The following is a 21,721-nucleotide window of genomic DNA, read 5'->3' as shown; positions in this document are numbered from 1 at the left end:
TTATTAGCCCACTCGCCCTCCTAATGGTCAGGGACCTCAAGGCCCCAAAGGAGATCCAGTAAGTAACATTCTACAGTGAAAGGAAATTAGTTCCTTGATGAGTTTGCTTTCTTTTTTTCCCTTCTAATAACCTTTCCATATTTGAACTTTCATCATGTATACATTTCCTTTAGTACCACATATTTAAATAATGACACATGATAACTCAAACTGAGAATCCATAATTGTGCATGTAAAGATTCAGATTTCCCCAACTTTGTATAGTGTCTTCATCCCTATTATTGGTTTGAAAAATAACATATAGGTCAATATACAAAGGAATAAATTACACTGAAATTATACACATGATTTGGGTACAAATGTATAGATTCCTGAGAAAACATATCCTTTATGTTGATTTCTTATAAAGCATAAAAGCTACAATTTAATAATGATCTAAATCACTAGGACTTTTCAGTGTTTTGTTTATTTTTATCTCTGATTTTTTTTTAGGGTCCTCCTGGTATTCCTGGGAGAAATGGTGATCCTGGTCTTCCAGGACTGCCAGGTTCCCCTGGTTCTCCCGGCCCTCCTGGAATCTGTGAATCGTGCCCAACTGGTACCCAGGTAATAAATTCCAGGACTAAAAGAGTGTCCTATTTAAAACTACCTGGTTCATTTTCTTTTCTTTAGTCTATATGACATCTCACTTCTGTGGGTTTCTTATATCTATTCTCTGATTTTATGTATTTAACAAATTCCCATCTAGTGCTTACATACGCTAGGCACTCTTCTAAGTGCTTTATAAATATTCACTTTTCCTCATAATTCTAATGCTATTGCTACTATATCTTTGCAAAATTTCCTAGCTTCTAAGCAGGCATATAATATATGCATTAGGCTTGAAAAATGAACCATCAACTCCCCAAAGAATTAACCTAGAGAATTGAGGAATTGCTGTAACTATTCCCCTTATAATCCTGATGGTAAAGCCTCTGAAAGTCTGGACAAAAGCAGCTGAAGAACTATGAGCACTCCTTAATGACTTCAAGTCCGGAGGATTATTCAAGCCTATGCAACTACTCTTGCCAAGCCTTCAGAGCATATCCTGCTCCTCTTGAAAAGCATGGCAACCCACTAACTCTGCATGTAAAGCAGATAACTAAACAAATAAATAAGACAACATTTCTACTGCATGAAATTAGGAGAAATTAGAAAACATATATACAAATCACTGTGGGTTGAAAAAAAAGATTTTCAAAAATCAATTTGATAGGAAGCAAAGGATATAGTCTAACTTATTCTTATCTTGGTACCAAACAGAATCCATTGCTAGGCCTAGAATTCAAAATAAAATAATCTCCAAAACAATCCAATAAACACATGAAACTTTCTATTAAATCTCGTGCTTGTTTTCTATGGGGATGTTTACTTTTTGGCGAATCTGTTAGGTACATTAACTAAAAACTGGAGATATCAATTTTACTTGTATCATTAACTTTTGAGAAAGTAATTTGACATCTTCATTTTTTCTGCTCAAAGTAAAAAAGTCAGATTATATGATCTCAAGGCTCTTTCAGTCTTCGTCTACGATCTTATGTTTCTAAGGCTGTAGATATCACTTAGAAATATTTTTAGTAAGAGCATGTAGAAAAAAATTATTTAGAAACAAATTGCATACAGTCAGTTGAAAGATTTGTGCATTGCCTAGGCAAATATTTCTGTAAGACATCTAATATCTAAAGTTACAGAGATAGAATTAGCAAGATAATTAAATAATACATACCACACTCTCTGGCATGCAGAAAACTTTCTATCAGTGAACAGATGTTGCATGCATTTCTTCTAAATGCTTCTGAAAAGAATTATGATCTATATATCAACATGATCTTATCTACCTGGTCTCTTTGCTACAGAACTATTCTCCCCAGTATGAGGCATATGATGTCAAGTCTGGAGTACCAGGAGGAATCACAGGCTATCCCGGGCTACCTGTATGTACAAGTGTTTGTCAGCATTTAGAGAATAATTTAGCCTTCCACTCTGTTAAATCTCGAACGGTTGTTCTTCTAGTAATAGTGTTATTACAGAATTGTACAAAATAGCTTATTCTTTGTTAAGGCGGGAAAGAAAATGGTAGGTTTATCATGATCCTTCTTTCCTAACTCATTTTTTTCTTCACTGCCTCTTATTTCATGCCTGTTTTGCCGCTCCTTCCTTCTTTACAAAACCACCTATTCCAGGGGCACACCTGCCTTCATACTTAGGTCTCACACTCATATATTTCCTAATTTTAACCAAATTTGTTATTTTTCACTTCCACTTTTCCTTTTTCTCACCTGAGTTGTTCAAAACCTTCTTTCAATGTCTGCTCACTATTCAAATGCTACTTTCTAGATGACAATCCACTTGATGACAATCCAATATCACAATTCATCTCACCTCAAATCCTGAAATACAAATATTTCCAGAATTTATCGAGTATTGAAGTTCATCTATTGTAAATGATATCAATTCACATTGTATGCAAAAGGTTCCCTTCAAGGTAAATGACTTGAAGTTTTGATAGAAGAAAAGAGCAAAAAAGCATTGAAACCTAGGCACGTGTGCTTGACGCATGGTGTCCCATGTAAATGACCCTTATTGAAGAATAGCCATTAGGAAGAGCAGTACTATGGAAAGTTATCATTTTATTGCCAGAAACAGGTATGTATGTGTAAATGAGACATGAAGCTGGATTCCCAGGGATTATGGAAGATTGCTGCCCAGATCATTGGACCCCATAGTTGTGACTTCTAAAACTAGAGAGGACAAAATTTCAGCTATTAGATCTAAATGATCAGTTAAAGAAAGACCCTTAATTGGTAAAAAATAAATTGTAAGAAGAGAATTTTATTCATCTTTAAAGTTTTAGAGCCTGTGAATTTTTTGTGTATATTTTAAAACCAGAAGGACAATTGTATTAACTATGTAAATGTAAACATCTGTTGTTACTCAGCTACGTTCACATTATGAATCCTATTTTTCAATCAGATATACTGTTTTTACTAAAAAGAAAAACCAAAAAAATTTAAAAATCCACTACTTATTAAAATTCCAGGAAAAAAGTTACAAGATAAAATTTAAGAAGAAACTCTAGTTTTATAAATTTATTATCAGTATTTATAAATAGTGTGCTACAAAACTGAAGATTTTCTAGTTTAACCTGTATTTCTGAACAATGATAAATCATTTACAATTTATTGTCCTAAGTACGATGAATCTTACACACGCAACTAAATCTTCATATCAACACAACTCAGTGATATAGTTAAGAACTTTTGGGTTGATTTACATCATTATTTTTAGAAACTGGGGTTTATACTATGCAGATCAATATTTTTCCACATTGAGTTGAGCTGCCAGGCAAAAATATGCTTCTTCACCAGTTCAAGTATCACCCTAATGTTGCAGAGATTCTCAAAGCATTTTGTATAGAGTTTTCCAGATTTTGAAAGCACTTTTTGGGGAACTCAGGTCAACATTTTATAACACCAGTAATTTTTATTGACTCTGAGAGAATTTCATTTAGAGTGAAGTTTTTGTGATGAGATTTTCATTTAAAATTAATAAAATTAATTAATCCATGAATAGTTATCACATAATGAGGTATGCTGTTCTCATTTTTAAAGATGTCAGTATCATTCAAAACAGAGACATCTCTGATGCCTGGATAAAGTGTATTTCAGATGCATTTATTTGTACTTATCTTTCAAATTTTTGTTCCAGGGTCCGCCTGGCCCACCCGGTCCCCCTGGTACATCTGGTCATCCTGGTTCCCCTGTAAGTATAGTCATTAATGGTGATTTCTTCTTCATGCATATTATATGAATCAAGTTAATACAGATCTTGCTGTAATTTTGCCATTCCAGCAAGCATAATCCCAATTAAGTAGAGAAGTAGCAACCAAGAAACTATCATTCCTTCAAAGATGTTGGAATTTCACATTTAGTTCCTTTTAACTATTAGCAAGTAAAACCTTGGTAAAATTAAAACACATATTTAATTTGCATGTCATATGGCTTCAAGTCTGAAACAATTCAGTTTCAGTGGAATTAAGTGTGTAGAATGGAATAAATTAACTCTATTTTGATCTGAAAAATTGTAGTTTCAATATTTATAAACTAGAATAAAATTCGCTGACTACATTCACAAATTCTGATTTCATACTGTCTTCACGATGTAAATGAATCATATGAAGATTAAGTTAGTTTAAAAATATTTATGTATTATTCTATCCACTAGGGTTCTCCAGGATACCAAGGTCCCCCTGGTGAACCTGGGCAAGCTGGTCCTGCAGTAAGTAACAATTATATCTATATTTAATAAATTAACAGTTCTAGATAGAAACCACCTTCATTTTCTAAAACATAACTGTCGAATGCTACAAAATATAGATCAAATTTATTTAAAATAAAAAATTGTACTTTTATGATCGTTGAACTGGTTTCAAAGATCTTTTGGACTCAATGGTTTAGATATCTTAAGAGACACTTACTATTTTAATCTAGGAATTTCCTGGCTAATTAGCCACCACCACAGTCCACTTCCTAGTGCGAATACAAATCGTCTTTGTCTTAAATATAGATTAATTATCCTGTAGCCACTCAGTTCACCTGCATGTCTACTCTTCTGAAATATAATTTTAAAATTAATTTAGTAGAAATAAGCATAGTCTAACAAAGTCCACCAATAAAACATGCTGTGTAAATAAGGTGAAGTTAGTTTAATATTTCAAAGTATTTGAAAATACCTATACATTTAAAATTTCAATATCTCAAAAAATGTAGAAGTGCATTTGGGTTTATAAATACACACATGTGATGTAAAATACTGATACATGGTACTTTTAATTTTCATAAAAAATAAGTTTAATAAACAGTAACAACTGGATTTAATATAGGTATACTATTAACTTGGTGTGTCATTTTCATGATGAGAAACATTGATAGTATTTTTTAAAAGGAGTTTTTTTCTAGAAATACACATAGTTAGAATAATAAATTGATTGTAACAGAAAAATCTACAGATATATTTGTTTTTTATTTCCTTTTTTTCAGGGTCCTCCAGGACCTCCTGGTGCTATAGGTCCATTAGGTCCTGCCGGAAAGGATGTAAGTTTTTAAGAATTGAATGGGGATACAGCAAAATTCAATCTCTGAAAATCTACATAGTATTTGCATGGCTACATATACCAGTTTCTGAATTCCAAGCCAACAAAACCCCCAAATGTGCTTCTTGACTCTGTCAGGAAGAGTCATCCAGTGAATACAACATTTAACTAGAGAAGACGCTTCTTCTCTCTGTCTCTTGTAATAAAGAAATTTGTATCTGTTCTTTACGAACTTGAAAACTTAAAAACACAATTAATATTATGTCAGTCTTTCTTTCCCATTTAATTTCCAATGGCAAATTCTTCCCACTGGATTGAGAGGTGGTCATAATACTTGTTTGGAGTGATGCCTGCATTTTTTGTAAGTTTATATCAAGGTGGGAGAAGCTCTCCCCATTCCTTTTACTAGGAAAGCTGTTCTCACCACCATATGTTTAGTCCAACCATTTTCATGAGTCCTTGGTGAGAAAAATGCAAAATAATCAGTTCACTAATTGGTTACAATGAGTTTTCTCTTACACAAGCTCCCATATATTCTTTTATTTCTCCACCTAGGGGGAATCAGGAAGACCAGGACGACCTGGAGAGCGAGGACTGCCTGGCCCTCCAGTAAGTTTTCAGTATGCAATGAATTAGTTGGAGTAATCACAATGATCTTAGGTTGAAAATTATTATATAATTAAATTAAACTTAAAAAGGGAAGGCATTTTTACTACTGGATTGTGAGTCTATTTGAAAGTTCATTAATATCTTTTTTATTCCTTATTTTTAGGGTCTTAAAGGTCCAGCTGGAATGCCTGGATTCCCTGGTATGAAAGGACATAGAGTAAGTACAGTTTCTAAATTGACTGTAAGTTGTTGCATTTGGCTATGTTTACTTATCTAATTTTATTACCAATTTACTTACCAATTTTATTGGACAATTGAGTGTGTGCCAAAGATGATTGATTCTGACTAATTGTTTTGATTTTCTAAGTCTATCAACTTTATTTGTTGACCAAATCAACTAGTTATTTTAGATAAAGTAATAAAGCTGATTTTAAGTGTATGGAAAATATTTGCAAAACAGTAAGTTTCGGGGCTTCCCTGGTGGCGCAGTGGTTGAGAGTCCGCCTGCCGATGCAGGAGACACGGGTTCGTGCCCCAGTCCGGGAAGATCCCACATGCCGCGGAGCGGCTGCGCCCGTGAGCCATGGCCGCTGAGCCTGCGCGTCTGGAGCCTGTGCTCCGCAACGGGAGAGGCCACAACAGTGAGAGGCCTGCGTACAGCAAAAAGAAAAAAATAATAATAATAAAAAAATAAATAAAACAGTAAGTTTCGTACTGCCACTGTCAGAAAAGATGAAAATATACTATTGAGAACTATTCTTGACTTAGTCAATATGATTTACAGATTGAATCAAATGACTTATTCTATGCAAAACATTAGATAGAGTAAACCAGCTGAGCCAAAAATTGATCAACTTCATAGACATAAAAATCTATGAAACCGATACTTGCCTAATGCTACATTTAAAGCAAATTCCTAATTGGACTAAATTGTACTTTCTAATTATTTCATGTTTTTAACTGTAAAATCAATGTCCAAGGTCTTCAATGCACTTAAAAGAGTTTTAAATTATTCATGTCAATGTTGAAAATAGTGCTATGTGGTAAAGCTAGTATAAAAAATTTAATGTAAAGTTCTTAACTGTTCTGAATTGTTAACAGATCTTAATATTTTTACTACTTTTATCTATTTCAAAGGGCTTTGATGGACGAAATGGAGAAAAAGGTGAACAAGGTGCTCCTGGATTAAAGGTAAATCACAACAAAATCATATTTTCATAAATAAATTTATTTAAATATTATAGCTATATTTAAGATTTATATTTTAGGGTTTGCCTTTTTCTAAAACATACCGAGTTTTGCATTTTAAGAGCTAAATAACAGCGACTAATTGAGATGTTGTCTTAAAACTTCCATGAAAGCTGATAACTTGAACTGTCTAGATTAGAAATGACTGAGTGCCCCTGAGTAACACGTTGATTACTTCTGTTTAGTCTTCAAGTTTTTAAAATGCAAAAACTGAGATTTATAGCATATAAGATTGCTAACAAAAATTTGGTATTGTTAAAATGTAATCTTTTTCTTGGTTCCATATATTTTTTATAATATGCTGTGTTGAAAAAGTTATAAATTTCCTGTTATACAAAATGGTGACACATTTTATATGTTTCTAGGGTGAAAATGGCCTTCCAGGTGAAAATGGATCTCCTGGAGCAATGGTAATTATGTTTCTTATCATACAATTTTCAGTTTTACTATTAACTTCCACCTAACGCAAAACTTGCCTCGCTCACTCTGCAACCATTCTCACACATATCTAGTTTAAAATAATACCACACTTTTAATTTTATTCTGTAGGGTCCAAGAGGACCTGCTGGTGAGAGAGGACGACCAGGACTTCCTGGAGCTGCAGTGAGTATTCTTACTGACATTACACAATTACAATCCGAGTCACCGAGAAGTGTCTCAGTCAGTTTTCAGGCTGTGACAATCTGCAAGAAGTTTTCTATAAAATTGCATTTAAAGTCACCTCCATAAGGATTTTAGCCATAACGATATGCAAACAAATAAGTGTTTTATAGTTATTATCTGTTGAGGATTTTTTTAATGTGTTAACTTGGCATATTTATGCATTAATTTGCCTTCAGTTCTGTAAAACACAGAATCCAATCTTCCTACATCAGATCATTACTGTGCCTATCAGAATTTCAACAATTTCCCTCTAAAGGTATATAATTATTAAGCAGATTTTAATATACTTGAGGAAAATTCTGACTCAATTGAGTCAGACTTTTAGTTAAAATATTACTTGTGACCAGCCTTTCAGAAAGAAGATATTTGAGACCAACTTCTCTTTTTAGGGGGCTCGAGGTAATGATGGAGCTCGAGGAAGTGATGGACAACCAGTAAGTAACTTTTCATCTAACCCTGATGGGTTTAGTGTAATGAGAGATTATGGAATTTTGGAGTAGTGGAATAACATGGATTGTAGACCTAAAACTCAACGTTGTTCATAAATATCTGATTCAAACTGACACTAATCCCATAAACAAAATCTAGAAACAATCTAGAAATGGTAAGCCCATAAACAAAATTCTGATACTCCTTATTATACTTGGCCAGTTACTAACATCTGTATGGTGCTTATAATGTTAGTTAAGGGCCAATATTGGATATGACAATTAAAAGAGTCCTGCAAAATAGATAATAATGCTATCTCTATTTTATAAATGAGAGCTCAAGGCTAAGTGACCTGCACAAAGTCACCAGAATTCATGGCATAAGTTGTCGGGCATGGGGGATCCAAATTTTCTTTTTATTTTACCACACTATTTCTCCACATAATGTTCATCACTGACGATAAATACTGTTTTTATCTAATTTTCCTCTGTATTTTGTATGTACCCACTTATTATTTACCAGTAGTGTTAGTTTTCTTTTACTTGATTAAGAGCTCTTGAAATGCTATTTATTTTTTTAGGGTCCCCCTGGTCCCCCTGGAACTGCAGGATTCCCTGGTTCCCCTGGTGCTAAGGTAAACATGTATTTCTGTAGAAGAATGTAAAATATATCTTTGAGACAACAGAAAATCATTGGGCTGCGTCTTGAAAGTGATTTTTTTAACAGTCAAGTGGATTTCTTTGAGCTATATAGATCTTTAAAGCCCTGTTCTTGATTCCAAAAGGGGTTTTATCCCTGGCCTTTTGCTATTCTGATCTCTTCTGTTGTCTTTTCTTTTTTCCCAGTCTCTTTCTGCAAACAGAGATAACACAGTCACACACATAGTTACCATTTTTCTCTGCCTATATGATTAATGAAACTTTGCTTTAATTATCATACTGTTTCAGCTTTTGGGAGATGGGTTTAAACAGGACTGACTAGCAAACTGGCCAAGAGATTAGAAGTGGCAAGGGAGACTGACTACTTAGGGTTTTATCCCTTAGGGTGAAGTTGGACCTGCGGGATCTCCTGGTTCTAGTGGCTCCCCTGGACAAAGAGGAGAACCTGGACCTCAGGGACATGCTGGTGCTCCAGGTCTTCCTGTAAGTACCAAATATGGCTGATTAAGGGAGAGCATTGCTACACTTTATTTCATGAAAGCATATGTTCTAATGTTGCTATCAATTAAAGTTACTTTTTTGCAAAGAAATGTTGCTTAGTGCTCTGCAATAACTCTACTATTGATTTGACTAGTACCGAAATTAGTTTTGCGGTCTGCACTTTTCTAGAATTTATGAATTTTATGGTTATATGACACAGAATAAGTAGAGGATGGGTAGTTATCTGATACTTTGAAGACTGTGCCCCAAACTAATCACCAATCAGAAAAATTTGGAAAAGGAACAAGACCAAAAACCTCTTCTCTATGTACTTATTTAATAATTTAGACCAAGTGCATATTATCTTTAATTTATTCAGATAATGATCATTTTTTGTGACATTTTATGTGTTGTGCTGTAGTTGGAAGAATCACCTAATCTCTATAAAGCACAACATCCATCAATAAATTTATTTTAGCTATATAAGCAACTTCAAAAATATATGTACTATTTGCATTCTTATTAATATGCTCTTTTCCCCCTCTAGGGCCCTCCTGGGAGTAATGGTAGTCCTGGTGGTAAAGGTGAAATGGTAAGATGCCCCCACCACTCACCCACATTCAGCCACACACATATTATTGGCTTCCTCTGCATTTTGCAGGACAATACATTTAAGTTAGCTATTTAGAAAAGAAAGTTCAAGTTTGCCTAATGTTAATATTCTTGGATTGTTTCTAGGGTCCTGCTGGCATTCCTGGGGCCCCTGGACTGATAGGAGCCCGCGGTCCTCCAGGACCCTCTGGTACCAATGGTGCTCCCGGGCAGCGAGGTGCTGCAGTAAGTTGTCTATTTTTCCTTTATTGTCTGAAAGGTGTGGCTTATTTCTCACAGTAAAAAAAAAATAGCAGGTTCTTTGTTCTTGTTCCATTGAATTTATATTGATTTCACTCTGGTTTTATAATTGAATCAGGTGTGACTGGTGATTATTTTGTTAGTCTATTTTCCACACTTTTAAACCAAGATTATGTCCCATTTAGGGTGAACCCGGTAAGAATGGAGCCAAAGGAGAGCCAGGACAACGTGGGGAACGCGTAAGTATCACCCTAACAGATTTGATTATTTCTTAGAAATGTATACCATAATCAAGAAATAAACAGGTAAAAAATTAGCAATGAAATTCAGTCATTATTTCTTTATTGACCTCCTTTCACAGGGGGAAGCTGGTTCTCCAGGTATTCCAGGACTTAAGGGTGAGGATGGCAAAGACGGTTCTCCTGGAGAACCTGGTGCGAACGGACTTCCCGGAGCTGCAGGAGAAAGGGTACGTTTCCCACGGGCATCGAAAAGGAAAACAATCATAGAACTTCACCTTCACTGTGAGGCAACCATGTTTGTTCTTAATTTGAGTAGTACTCAATCCCAAATATTGTTCTGAAGCACTTCACAATATGAGAATTATGAAAACATTTTGACACTTTGAACTTAAATATTTGCCTTTCACTATTTCAGGGTATGCCTGGATTCCGAGGACCTGCTGGAGCAAATGGCCTTCCAGGAGAAAAGGTAGATAACTTTAGTTTTCAATGTTCAGAAATGTTGGTGCTACACATAGGTATATTCTTCTATACAGTTTCCCATTAATTAACACCTAACTATCTGAATGAAATATATTGGAGTTAAAAAAATAATAATTCCCAATGTAAAACAATGATTGCATTCCCTGCTCAGCCATTCTCTTAGCTTTGTAACTAATGTTATTTAACCTCTATGAGAATTCTTTAATTTATCTGTCAATTGGGAACTATTTATCTCAGTATCATTGCAAGAATAAGTTAGACTAAAATGCCTGAAAGTTCTTTGGAAACTCTGAAGTGCAGTGCAAATCTGATTTCATAACATCAAAGATCTTTGATTTTATATGCACCAAACTATACTGCTAAGCCCACTAAATATTGCTTTCTTCAGCATGTGATGTTCATCGAAGTTGCCTTAAAATATTTCCAGTATAACAACCCAAGCTAATAGGTAATGGTGATTTACGCTGAGCATGCCAGCAACACACCAACTCTCTTTAAGGGACCAAAAGAAGTTCTCTAGTTGCAACCTAAGTACTGTCAACGTCTAGGTCAATGAAGGCTCTTTTACATACATGTTGATTTATTTCATCATGTAGGGTCCCCCCGGGGAGCGTGGTGGTCCAGGCCCTGCAGGGCCCAGAGGAGTTGCTGGAGAACCTGGCCGAGACGGCCTCCCTGGAGGTCCAGGATTGAGGGTAAAGAGGAACATTGTTTGCTTGACACTGTCATTTACTAAGAGGAAAAGCAAATGAAGAACGTTCAAAAATAACTTAAATCAGACTATACATTTTGTAGGCTCAAAACAAAACAAAACAAAATTCTCTGAAGAAAACTTAAGCTAGTATAGATTGAAGAACAGAAAATAGAATGCTTGACGAAGATATTTACAGACAGAAAAACATGTGTGCAAATATGAAGCTACATATGTCAGTGGAAAGCTCAAAATTTTACAGATAGGTGTTGTTAGATTTTTTTTAATTATCATTTTAAAATCAGCTGACTGACTGAATTCTTCAATTTAGGGTATGCCCGGTAGTCCTGGAGGACCAGGCAGTGATGGGAAACCAGGGCCTCCCGTAAGTACATTTTTAGCATCTCATTTTACAAGTCCAGAGAATAATGAAATGCACAGTTTGGACTAGGCTTGATGTATATTGTATAGCCTTGGTATGTACATTGTATATTTTGATCAGATTTTTATGAAACCTCTATTAATATAATTTTTTCTCATTAGGGAAGTCAAGGAGAAAGTGGTCGACCAGGTCCTCCAGGCTCACCTGGTTCCCGAGGTCAGCCTGGTGTCATGGGTTTCCCTGGTCCTAAAGGAAATGATGTGAGTTCCTTCCTTCATTTCTTCAATAAATATTTGACAAAAGGTCTTTTACTTTCTATATGGGAGTGCAGATGGCCAAAAATTGATCTCCACTTCAAAGCACAGAAGAGTATGTGAAAATCAAAATACCATGTGAGAAGGGAGCTAAAGTATTTTTCCTGGAGTTCTGGGCAAAGAGTGGAACATTTATGGAAACCTAGTTCTCGAAAGTAGTTTTCGGTTGTGGATGTATGCATGTGTGTGTAGGGGACAGATCAAAAACATGAGAGAACACTATAATGAATAATTTCCTTTTGAGAATAAATAAATACTGGCTACTTCTTTAGGGCGCTCCTGGAAAGAATGGAGAACGTGGTAGTCCTGGAGGTCCTGGCCCTCAGGTATGTAGCTTTCATCCACTCATTTCCAGTCTTCTAGTAGAAACATTTCTCTCCAACTCTATGACTTCTATTATCTTTATCTCTGCTTCCATAACTGCTTTTTTTTTCAGGGTCCTGCTGGAAAGAATGGCGAGACTGGACCTCAGGGTCCCCCAGGACCTACCGTAAGTTTACTCACATAAATTGGAAATGGAAGTGGATGGGACTGGGGCCAAGGGAAGACTTTGGGAATTATACAATCTCTGACACTATATCATTATAGTTCACCAAAGCAATTACAAAGCTTGTTAGTTAGTTAGCTAGCTAAATTCTAATACTGAGTAAAGTTTATGTTGTACATGTCTCCCTTGCATCACTTCCACAAGCCAGACTCTGCCCTCCTTTACACCATTAATTTTTTAATTAAGCAACTGGCCTGATGAAATTAAAACTGTGTGAACTAAATATGAAAGGATATCTTATAATGAAGCATCTCAATATTTTTTTGTACATAGGGGCCAGGTGGTGACAAAGGAGACACAGGAAGCCCTGGTCCACAAGGATTACAAGTAAGAATTTGTTACTTAAATGTCATTGGGCACCTACTTTTATCAGTAATTTCCTTTGATAGTTGTATTTGTTGAGTTAATCAGCTGTTCAGTTTTTTGTGACACTAAAAGATTATAATGCATCTTAAGCTTAAAATGTGTGGATCTGACTTCTACCTTGAAATAAAACAATAGGCAATGTTAATAGGCATAACTTCCATGCCTATTCTAGAAGGAGTGCATTAATAATTTAAAAAAAAAAATAAAGTTCACGTAATTCTATATGCTTATACTTATTTTTATTGTAATTTAAATGTATATAGCTAAATTCATCTCACCACACTTATCAATTCATTTTTATATACAGCAACAGAAAGAATTGAGGGAGATGAACATAGGTTTGTAAGATATGACTATCACCTCTCTATCGTTGGATTTTGAGAGCTACATATTTTTTACACGTAAAAAGACTGCTAAAACCATTTTTTGAATACTTTGCAGAAACATACTTACATGAGAGAAGCTTTTCTATAAGCAATGTTTGAAGTGATTACACAATACAAATATGATTCTTTGTAGGGCTTGCCTGGAACGAGTGGTCCTCCGGGAGAAAATGGAAAACCTGGTGAACCTGTAAGTTGCTTGCCATTTTTTCAAAACTCAGCAACCAAAAGAATAAATACGAATAATTTATAAATTATTAACTTCTGCATCTTCATGCCATGGTATCTGAGCTTTAACAATTAGTTTTGAAATATTCATTAATAAAACAAAGAAAAATTATTCAGTCATAAATATTCCATGGAAAGTTTGAATTTTACCATAAAATAAAAGGAACTCAAGGAAGAGTATACAGCTCAAGATTGGACAAATTATACAGTATGCAAGTCAAGTGTGTATTTTGCTTATACTTATATAACGTATATTCTGATAGAGGCCTAATCATGCAATGCCAATCTCCTAGGGCCCAAAGGGTGAGGCTGGTGCACCTGGAATTCCAGGAGGCAAGGTAAATATTTCCATTTATTTTCTCATTTCTTCAGCATGTTATAGAGCAGTTGATTAGTGACACATTTTTAGTACAGCAAACCAAAATATTCCTTTTTTTAGAAGCACGACATTGCAAATGTTTGGTGAATACACTTAGGGTAACCCGAGACATTTCCAATACATTAAATTTGCATCATCTGGAAAATGAAATTTTCTGACATGAATAAACACTGTAGAGTCAACTATGGACCTGAAATTTCAAAAGAAAACTTTTCTAGTGCATCGGCTCTCTATAGAAAAACTGTTTTGGTAGAGGAACTTTAAAAATTTGCCTTTGTGATAAAATAATAATAATATTGTCAAAGCTAGCTCATCAGACCAGCTATCCAAGTTTCCTTGTTTAGATTAACTAATTTTGTGTTTCCGTTTCTCACTCAGTTGATGAAATGTCTTTTATAATTATAAAAATTTCTAAATCGTTCGAAAATGTAAGTTAAGAACCTTGTGATCTGTATCAAAACAATACAATTTAGGGTGTTTTTGCTTTGTTTTTAGCCTTGGTTTTCCTAACAGGGATATTCCATTTTCCTACTACAGGGTGATTCTGGTGCCCCTGGTGAACGTGGACCTACTGGACCTGTAGGGCCCCCTGGGCTTAGAGGGGGAACTGGCCCCCCTGGTTCTGAAGGAGGAAAGGTAACTCCACATAATTCAATTCACCTAGATTTTACAAAATGCATTTCATTTCTTTCTTGTGATTTACTATTTCTCCTTTAATTTCAGGGCCCTGCTGGTTCCCCTGGGCCACCTGGTAATGCTGGTTCACCTGGTCTGCAAGGAATGCCTGGAGAAAGAGGAGGTCCTGGAGGCCCTGGTCCAAAAGGTGATAAGGTACCAACTTATTCTCTGTTAAGTATGTAATAAAACAGACTTTGTTGGTTAAAGGAAGGCAACATTTCTGGAAAGTAATCTATTTTCAAAATTAATATTATCATTTTACTTATTTATTTATTTTTTTATATATATTTTTTTATTGGAGTAAAATTGCTTTACAATGTTGTGTTAGTTTCTGCTGTACAATGAAGTGAATCTGGTTTATGTATACCTATAACCCCTCCCTCCTGGACCTCCCTCCCACCCCACCCCCATCTAGTAAGTGTAATTTGAGATGGATTTCTAAAGCAACTTTTTAAGCAGAACACCTACTATACATTGCAGCTAATCTTGAGGGTTTGTCCTCTTCTTGGCACGTTTTCAGTGAAAATACCTCTAATCTGATGACACTGGCTTTTATTTGACAGGGTGAGCCCGGCAGTTCAGGTGTCGATGGTGCTCCAGGGAAAGATGGTCCAAGGGTGAGTACTCGAATTGGGGAGAAACAGAATTTATCTGTATGTGATATGGAGTAGTCCCTCACCTCAACTTCTATGTTTTCCAAAAACTCCTCATGATAAGTTAGACCATAATTTACCACCTTCTGGGCATTAAGACCCAAATGACATGATTGTTAAAATTCCTGATTTCTATCACTAATAGTTCAACAGTGACCTAAGAATGGAAAGAAATCTCAAAAGTATGACAAATGTTATAAGCTGAAGTCATAATAAGTCATTAAAATTCAATGCTTATAAAGGAACTTTTTGATTTTAAAAAACATTGAAATTCCATGGTACATTCATACCATCGAATATTACTTAGCAATAAAATGTTGATACATGCAACAACTTATACAAACACCAAGGATATCATGCTGAGTGACAAAGGAATCTCAAAAGGACGTACTGCATGATTCCATTCATGTAACATTTGTGAAATAACGTAATTATATAGAACAGCTTTATGGTTACCAAAATTGAGGAATAGGGGAGAGAGAGATGGGTGTAACTATAAAGAGGTGACATGAGGGAGTCTTTTATGATGATTGTACCTTTGAATATCTTGATTGTGGTGGTGGTCATGCGAGGCTACGCATAATAAAATGTCATAGAACTACATACACACACACACACACACACACAAATGAGTGCATGTATAACTGGTGTGAACTGTACAAGCTCTATGGGTCGTACCAATGTCAATTGCTTTGTTTTGATACTATATCATAGTTGTGTAAGATGTAATCCTGAAGGAGGCTGGGAGAAAGATGCACAGGATTCTCCTGTATATTTCTTTGCAAACTTCCATGAATCTATATAACTATTTAACTATTTAACTATTATAAATAAAAATTGAAAAAAAAAATACATTACAATCAATTCTATTCACATTAGTAAACACCTAGATATGACTGTAGCAAATAAACATGATAACTAAGCCATTAGATAGACGTTATCTTTACTGTAGTTGCCTTAAACAAATTCATAAATGCTTCACTTTTAACAGACTAGATGAGTAAGCCATCATACATTTTTTTTTAAAATCTAATATTTTATTTATGTAATATAAGTAAAACTTTAATATTTGAAAACTTCAATGTGAAAACTGTAATATGTGTAACAATACTTTAAGTAGTTAAATGAAATATTTTGAATTATCATACAATTGAATAAGGCAAGGCACTTTAATTTTAAAAGATATGACTGTGAAATCTTATATCACATCTTATTTATCTTCTGCAATAGAAAGAAAAAATGAATCTATAAATTGCCACTGAATTATATAATCCATAAAATCTTATATTTACTAAGCTCTGCAGTATTTACACACTGAGTGAAGAGCATATCATTCAAGCTATCAAAGCAATCATATTATCTAGTTTATTAGATGAACAGTATGTCCTTATATATGCTCTTTGATTAATAAGGAAAATGATGCTTTTTATCTTCGAAATTAAAGTATATTTCTATATTCTTTAGGGTCCTACTGGTCCCATTGGTCCCCCTGGCCCAGCTGGTCAGCCTGGAGATAAGGTAACACTTGACACTATTTAGAAACGGAAAATGTCTTTTGTCGTCATTGCTGTTTGGATGCAGGGCAATATAAATTATTTTTCTCTTTTTTAAGGGTGAAAGTGGTGCCCCTGGACTTCCGGGTATAGCTGGTCCTCGTGGTGGCCCTGTAAGTGTTTAAGACATTTCAACATAATTTTAAGCCCACACAGGCAGCAGCTACCTGTGCTTCCCTCTTTAGCAATTCTGCTTGTGGTCCTGAGTCTCAATGATGGGATACTGTCTTTAGGCATCATATGACATGCAAGGCAAGGTTAACATTTCAAGTCTTGCCATCTTTCCTAAATAATTCTGGAAAAAATATAAAAATTGCACAAATAATATGCATTTGTAAATGAGTATTTCTTAAAGCTATAGGATTTTTGCCTGAGCCTCCTTCTAGATCTAAAATTCTCTTCCTTCAGGGTTTGCAGACTCAGGAGAGATATTTAGTAAATGCTTTTAATTAATTAATTTAATGATTGATTTCTCAAAACTTTTACCATATTTTTTTAAATCCTTACATTTTAGAAGTTATACAAGTAAGTCTTTTAAACACTTCAAATTTTCAAATTATTTTTCTTGCAAATAATATCACAGTCAGAAGCAGAAGGAATCAATGGTTCTGGTGTTGTCTACTTTGAATTTTATTGAGAAATGGAAAAGTCTTCAGAGGTTAGGCTACATTAGTTAGCTTTGCACACTAACACTATCTTTTCTTAGCTTAAAGGAAAGATAAGATGATACAGAGGGTGATGTGTGCTCCCAATGGGAAGATGTCTTCACTGTGACTAATGAGTATATTTTTCAATTAAGGGTGAGAGAGGTGAACATGGGCCACCAGGACCTGCCGGCTTCCCTGGTGCTCCTGTAAGTATGAACATTAAAACATACAAATCATACAGCCCAGAATCACTATCTCACTGAAAAATAGCAGAAGTATAACTCAAGTCTGAATTCTAATCTATCTCAACCACTCATTCCTTATGGGGGTTCATTTATCCACCTCCATTTTTTTTTTTTTACACATTATCTCTATTCTTACTGTTTAAAAGATGGAGGTAAAAACACCTGGCTTGTCTTTATGCTAGGTTAATGAGGCTAACATGATCCCCTAGACCTAAAGCACTCTGAAAATTTGAAAGGTTCTTCCATTATTAGATGGTACTAATTAAAATTTGCTCTAAGCCCCATCTTTCTCAAATGCATTTACTGGTGATTGCTTTGAAATGCACAATCCTCGGAGAGAGGTTCTCCTTTATGACAAAGAATGTATATCTTACCACTTTCTTGATAATTTTCTTTTATCATAGAAACTCTTTTTGGGCGGTGTGGGGGCACATAATGGGGCATGCGGGATCTTAGTTCCCCAACCTGGGATCGAACCCACGCCCCCTGCAGTGGAAGCTCAAAGTCTTAACCACTGGACCACCAGGGAAGTCCCTGTCATGGAAACATTTTCATTGTCTTTGTTTCTTCCATGTCTTCAAAGACTCTCCTTTTCCAATTTTATTTCAATAGCTCTCCACCTGATGAATTCTATTTTCTGAAGGAAAATAAGGACAAGCCCAGTGTATTGTGAAGGATGTAAGCTCACAGGCTGTTTTTGTTTCTGAATGCAGGGCCAGAACGGTGAGCCTGGTGGTAAAGGTGAAAGAGGCGCTCCTGGTGAGAAAGGTGAAGGTGGACCTCCTGGAATCGCAGGGCCCCCCGGAAGTGCTGGGCCTTCTGTAAGTATTTCTCTTTCTCTAAGCCTTCTAATGGAAAGCACTTAGATTTGTCGATACTTCAATACTTCATGCTGAGAGAGCTTGTCATGGTGACAAGGGTACAGTTTTCCTAGGAATATGGTTCTGAGTTTGACGCTTGACTCCAACAATCTAGATATGACCTCAGTCAAATTATTTTAATGTCCTCATAGAGTTGCTGGTTTTGTTTTTGTTTTTTGTTTTGATGTAGCTTCTCATTTCTGTAGTAATGTTTTTCCCCCAGTTCTACTGAGATATAATTGACATATAACATTGTGTTGTATAAGTTTAAGAGGTACAACATAATGATTGTATGTATTACAAGATGATTATCATGATAAGTAGAGTTACTGACTTACAAAGGCTTACAAAGGCTTAATGCTTTTCCCAAATTTTGATTTTGGTGCTATTCTTATAAACCATTTCCATCTCCCTTCCATATAGGGTGCCCCTGGTCCCCCAGGTGTCAAAGGTGAACGTGGCAGTCCTGGTGGTCCTGTAAGTAATGATCCTCTTAACTATTATTGAAAAGCATTAATTAATATCAATCTGTATAAAAACTGCTTTGAAAGCACTAGATCCCTAAAGAGAGTATAAAATTATAATCACTCATTCATATGTGAGTTATATGTAAACTCCAAGAGGAAAAAACAAACCACAAGTGATCCCAGAGTAGAATGCAGGTCCTACCACATTTCTTACAATTTATATTTGTTTTTAGTGGTTAATTATTTGTTTTCCTTGATTTTTGACATCCAAAATATATTTATAATTTCACAGGGTGCTGCTGGCTTCCCTGGTGGTCGTGGTCTTCCTGGTCCTCCTGGCAATAATGTAAGAACTTTTTAAAGTATTTTTTAACCATATATTTAACCATATATAACAAAAGAGTATTCATATATACATAGGGTGAGAAACTTATCCATTGCTACTTCTCTTTGTATTAAATCCCATATAAAATTATTTGAATGCAGGTAAAAGAGGGGAAAAAATTACTTGTTCATTATAAAATATTCAAATTTCAAACATTTCTTTGTAGGGTAACCCAGGCCCCCCAGGAGCCAGCGGCCCTCCAGGCAAAGATGGCCCCCCAGGTCCAGCTGGTAATAATGGTGCTCCTGGCAGCCCTGGGGTGTCTGGACCAAAGGGTGATGCTGGCCAACCAGGTGAGAAGGGATCACCTGGCTCCCAGGGCCCTCCGGTGAGTGGTCTCTATTGATTGACAGTAGTTTTATTTTCAATCACAAATCCAACAGAGGAAAACATAGTCACATAAAGAATAACTAAGGTTTCATTATCTGTCACAACAGGGAGCTCCAGGCCCACTTGGGATTATAGGGGTTCCTGGAGCACGAGGTCTTGCAGGCCCACCAGGCATGGCAGGTGCTAGGGGCAGCCCCGGCCCACAGGGCCCCAAGGTGAGTATAGCTATCTTTCACTGGACTCTTGTTTCCTTTGATAGTCTTCAGACATCACATAAACATAGCAAGTATGTAATGATAAAGTTTTCCTGTAATTAGATGCAAATTCTTGATATTTTCAAATTTTCAGGAAGCATGCATATTATTAAAAGTCTCTGGAACACAAAAACAATGCACATGATAGACTGGCCTTGAACATCAAAACAAATAGATTGATATCACAGAAAAATATCTTGTCATCTCAACTACCTGTTAGGAAACTTGTCAGCATTCTTCAGTTTGCTGACTGTCAGTCTTGAAGCGGGAAATAATGTCAGGTTATAGACCTATGAAAGCCTTTAACTGATACCAATTATCCATCAACTCAATTCATTTTATACTCCTGACTTTCTTTCACTGATATTACTATAACATCCTAGTGCTCAACATCTTAAATATTTATTTAGCAAATAGGGTAATAAAATCGTATTTTATTAAGGCGTACCTTTTTTCACTTTGAGCACCTCTTTAAATGTCATATACGATTGTAGTGAAATTACAATATAACATTTAAGTCTAGTCAATTTATATGAACATTCCCAATAAATGTATATATTCTTTAAATAGAGCCAAATGTTCAATATAACCTAATTCTAATGGGTACTGTAAACCTACAGTTTCATGATGACTCATCATTATATTTTTCTTACAATAGCCATGTCTATTTATGTACCTCATATTAGGATGTATTCTAATATGATAATCAATGTAATTACTCAGGCTTTTGGTATCCAGGTTCATTGGACAAGTTAGAAGAGACAAGAAGCTTGCTTCCCCAAAGCTTTTCCCCTATGGCAGGGATAGTTTTAGAAACAAATTCGATAGAAATTGGGAAATAAAGACAGCTGATAATATCATATTAATTGATTTCTTAGGTTAAAACACAAATTTATTTTATTCTTTTGTACACAGGGTGAAAGTGGGAAGCCAGGACTTAGTGGTCTCAATGGAGAACGTGGTCCTCCTGGAGCCCAGGGTCTTCCTGGTCTGGCTGGTGCAGCTGGTGAACCTGGAAGAGATGTAAGTACTAGTTCTTCGAAAATACACAATAAGCCAGATAGTATTTGATAATTTATTTAAGCAAGGGTCAAATTGGGCCACTGAGTTTCTATGATAAAAGAAAATCATCAAGAAAGTGGTAAGATGTACATTCTTTGTACATCTCTCTGAGGGTTGTGCATTTCAAAGTTCTCCTTCTTTCTCTAGTAATAGATATTCTTTCTATTACAATTTAGAATAGCCTTAAATGTTCATGTTCTTTAGTATTTACCCAATGAATGATCATTAATGGAAAAGAATATGATATTTAGCTAAATAAGAAAAAAGTTGAGGATGGGGAGAGCCCCAATTTACAACATTCCTTCTGGGTAAAAATATACTGTATGTTATCTGTGATTAGTCTTTCCTTAAATTGTAGATTTCCGTTATCAGCTTAAATTACAGTGTGTCAAGATTTTATTTATTATTTCTCCCCCTAAGGCTCCTTTTTAGACTTGTTTTCCTAGTCACTTATTGCTCTCTCACCCTGTGAAATTTGAGTACCATAGATATACTGCATAT

At 35.3% G+C, this 21,721-nt stretch overlaps 1 protein-coding gene across 4 annotated transcripts in view; it reads left to right on the top strand.

Annotated features, from left to right (window-relative positions):
- The window catches only part of COL3A1 (collagen type III alpha 1 chain), a 38,760-nt gene that overhangs the window by 10,521 nt on the left and 6,518 nt on the right, over nt 1–21,721 (top strand). The window contains exons 3-41 of one of the 4 annotated variants that reach the window (XR_004350845.1): nt 8–58; nt 493–606; nt 1,896–1,973; nt 3,748–3,801; nt 4,264–4,317; nt 5,079–5,132; nt 5,687–5,740; nt 5,904–5,957; nt 6,878–6,931; nt 7,354–7,398; nt 7,538–7,591; nt 8,041–8,085; nt 8,661–8,714; nt 9,124–9,222; nt 9,767–9,811; nt 9,958–10,056; nt 10,257–10,310; nt 10,433–10,540; nt 10,729–10,782; nt 11,393–11,491; nt 11,819–11,872; nt 12,031–12,129; nt 12,456–12,509; nt 12,620–12,673; nt 13,004–13,057; nt 13,616–13,669; nt 14,001–14,045; nt 14,624–14,722; nt 14,810–14,917; nt 15,328–15,381; nt 16,882–16,935; nt 17,030–17,083; nt 17,770–17,823; nt 18,576–18,683; nt 19,146–19,199; nt 19,482–19,535; nt 19,741–19,902; nt 20,012–20,190; nt 21,074–21,181. Coding sequence is in view for 3 of the 4 variants with exons in the window: in XM_032638520.1 (XP_032494411.1) it covers nt 8–58; nt 493–606; nt 1,896–1,973; nt 3,748–3,801; nt 4,264–4,317; nt 5,079–5,132; nt 5,687–5,740; nt 5,904–5,957; nt 6,878–6,931; nt 7,354–7,398; nt 7,538–7,591; nt 8,041–8,085; nt 8,661–8,714; nt 9,124–9,222; nt 9,767–9,811; nt 9,958–10,056; nt 10,257–10,310; nt 10,433–10,540; nt 10,729–10,782; nt 11,393–11,491; nt 11,819–11,872; nt 12,031–12,129; nt 12,456–12,509; nt 12,620–12,673; nt 13,004–13,057; nt 13,616–13,669; nt 14,001–14,045; nt 14,624–14,722; nt 14,810–14,917; nt 15,328–15,381; nt 16,882–16,935; nt 17,030–17,083; nt 17,770–17,823; nt 18,576–18,683; nt 19,146–19,199; nt 19,482–19,535; nt 19,741–19,902; nt 20,012–20,119; nt 21,074–21,181 (2,754 nt within the window). In the remaining variant the exon portion in view is untranslated. The remainder of the gene's footprint in view (nt 1–7; nt 59–492; nt 607–1,895; nt 1,974–3,747; nt 3,802–4,263; nt 4,318–5,078; nt 5,133–5,686; nt 5,741–5,903; nt 5,958–6,877; nt 6,932–7,353; nt 7,399–7,537; nt 7,592–8,040; nt 8,086–8,660; nt 8,715–9,123; nt 9,223–9,766; nt 9,812–9,957; nt 10,057–10,256; nt 10,311–10,432; nt 10,541–10,728; nt 10,783–11,392; nt 11,492–11,818; nt 11,873–12,030; nt 12,130–12,455; nt 12,510–12,619; nt 12,674–13,003; nt 13,058–13,615; nt 13,670–14,000; nt 14,046–14,623; nt 14,723–14,809; nt 14,918–15,327; nt 15,382–16,881; nt 16,936–17,029; nt 17,084–17,769; nt 17,824–18,575; nt 18,684–19,145; nt 19,200–19,481; nt 19,536–19,740; nt 19,903–20,011; nt 20,191–21,073; nt 21,182–21,721) is intronic. The other 3 variants (XM_032638520.1, XM_032638521.1, XM_032638522.1) reach the window with 3 other exon arrangements.

The sequence above is a fragment of the Phocoena sinus genome, chromosome 7, assembly GCF_008692025.1.
Source record: "Phocoena sinus isolate mPhoSin1 chromosome 7, mPhoSin1.pri, whole genome shotgun sequence".
NCBI classification, from domain to species: domain Eukaryota; kingdom Metazoa; phylum Chordata; class Mammalia; order Artiodactyla; family Phocoenidae; genus Phocoena; species Phocoena sinus.
Note: the sequence above shows the minus strand (reverse complement) of the source record. Positions and strands in the feature narration are given on the sequence as shown.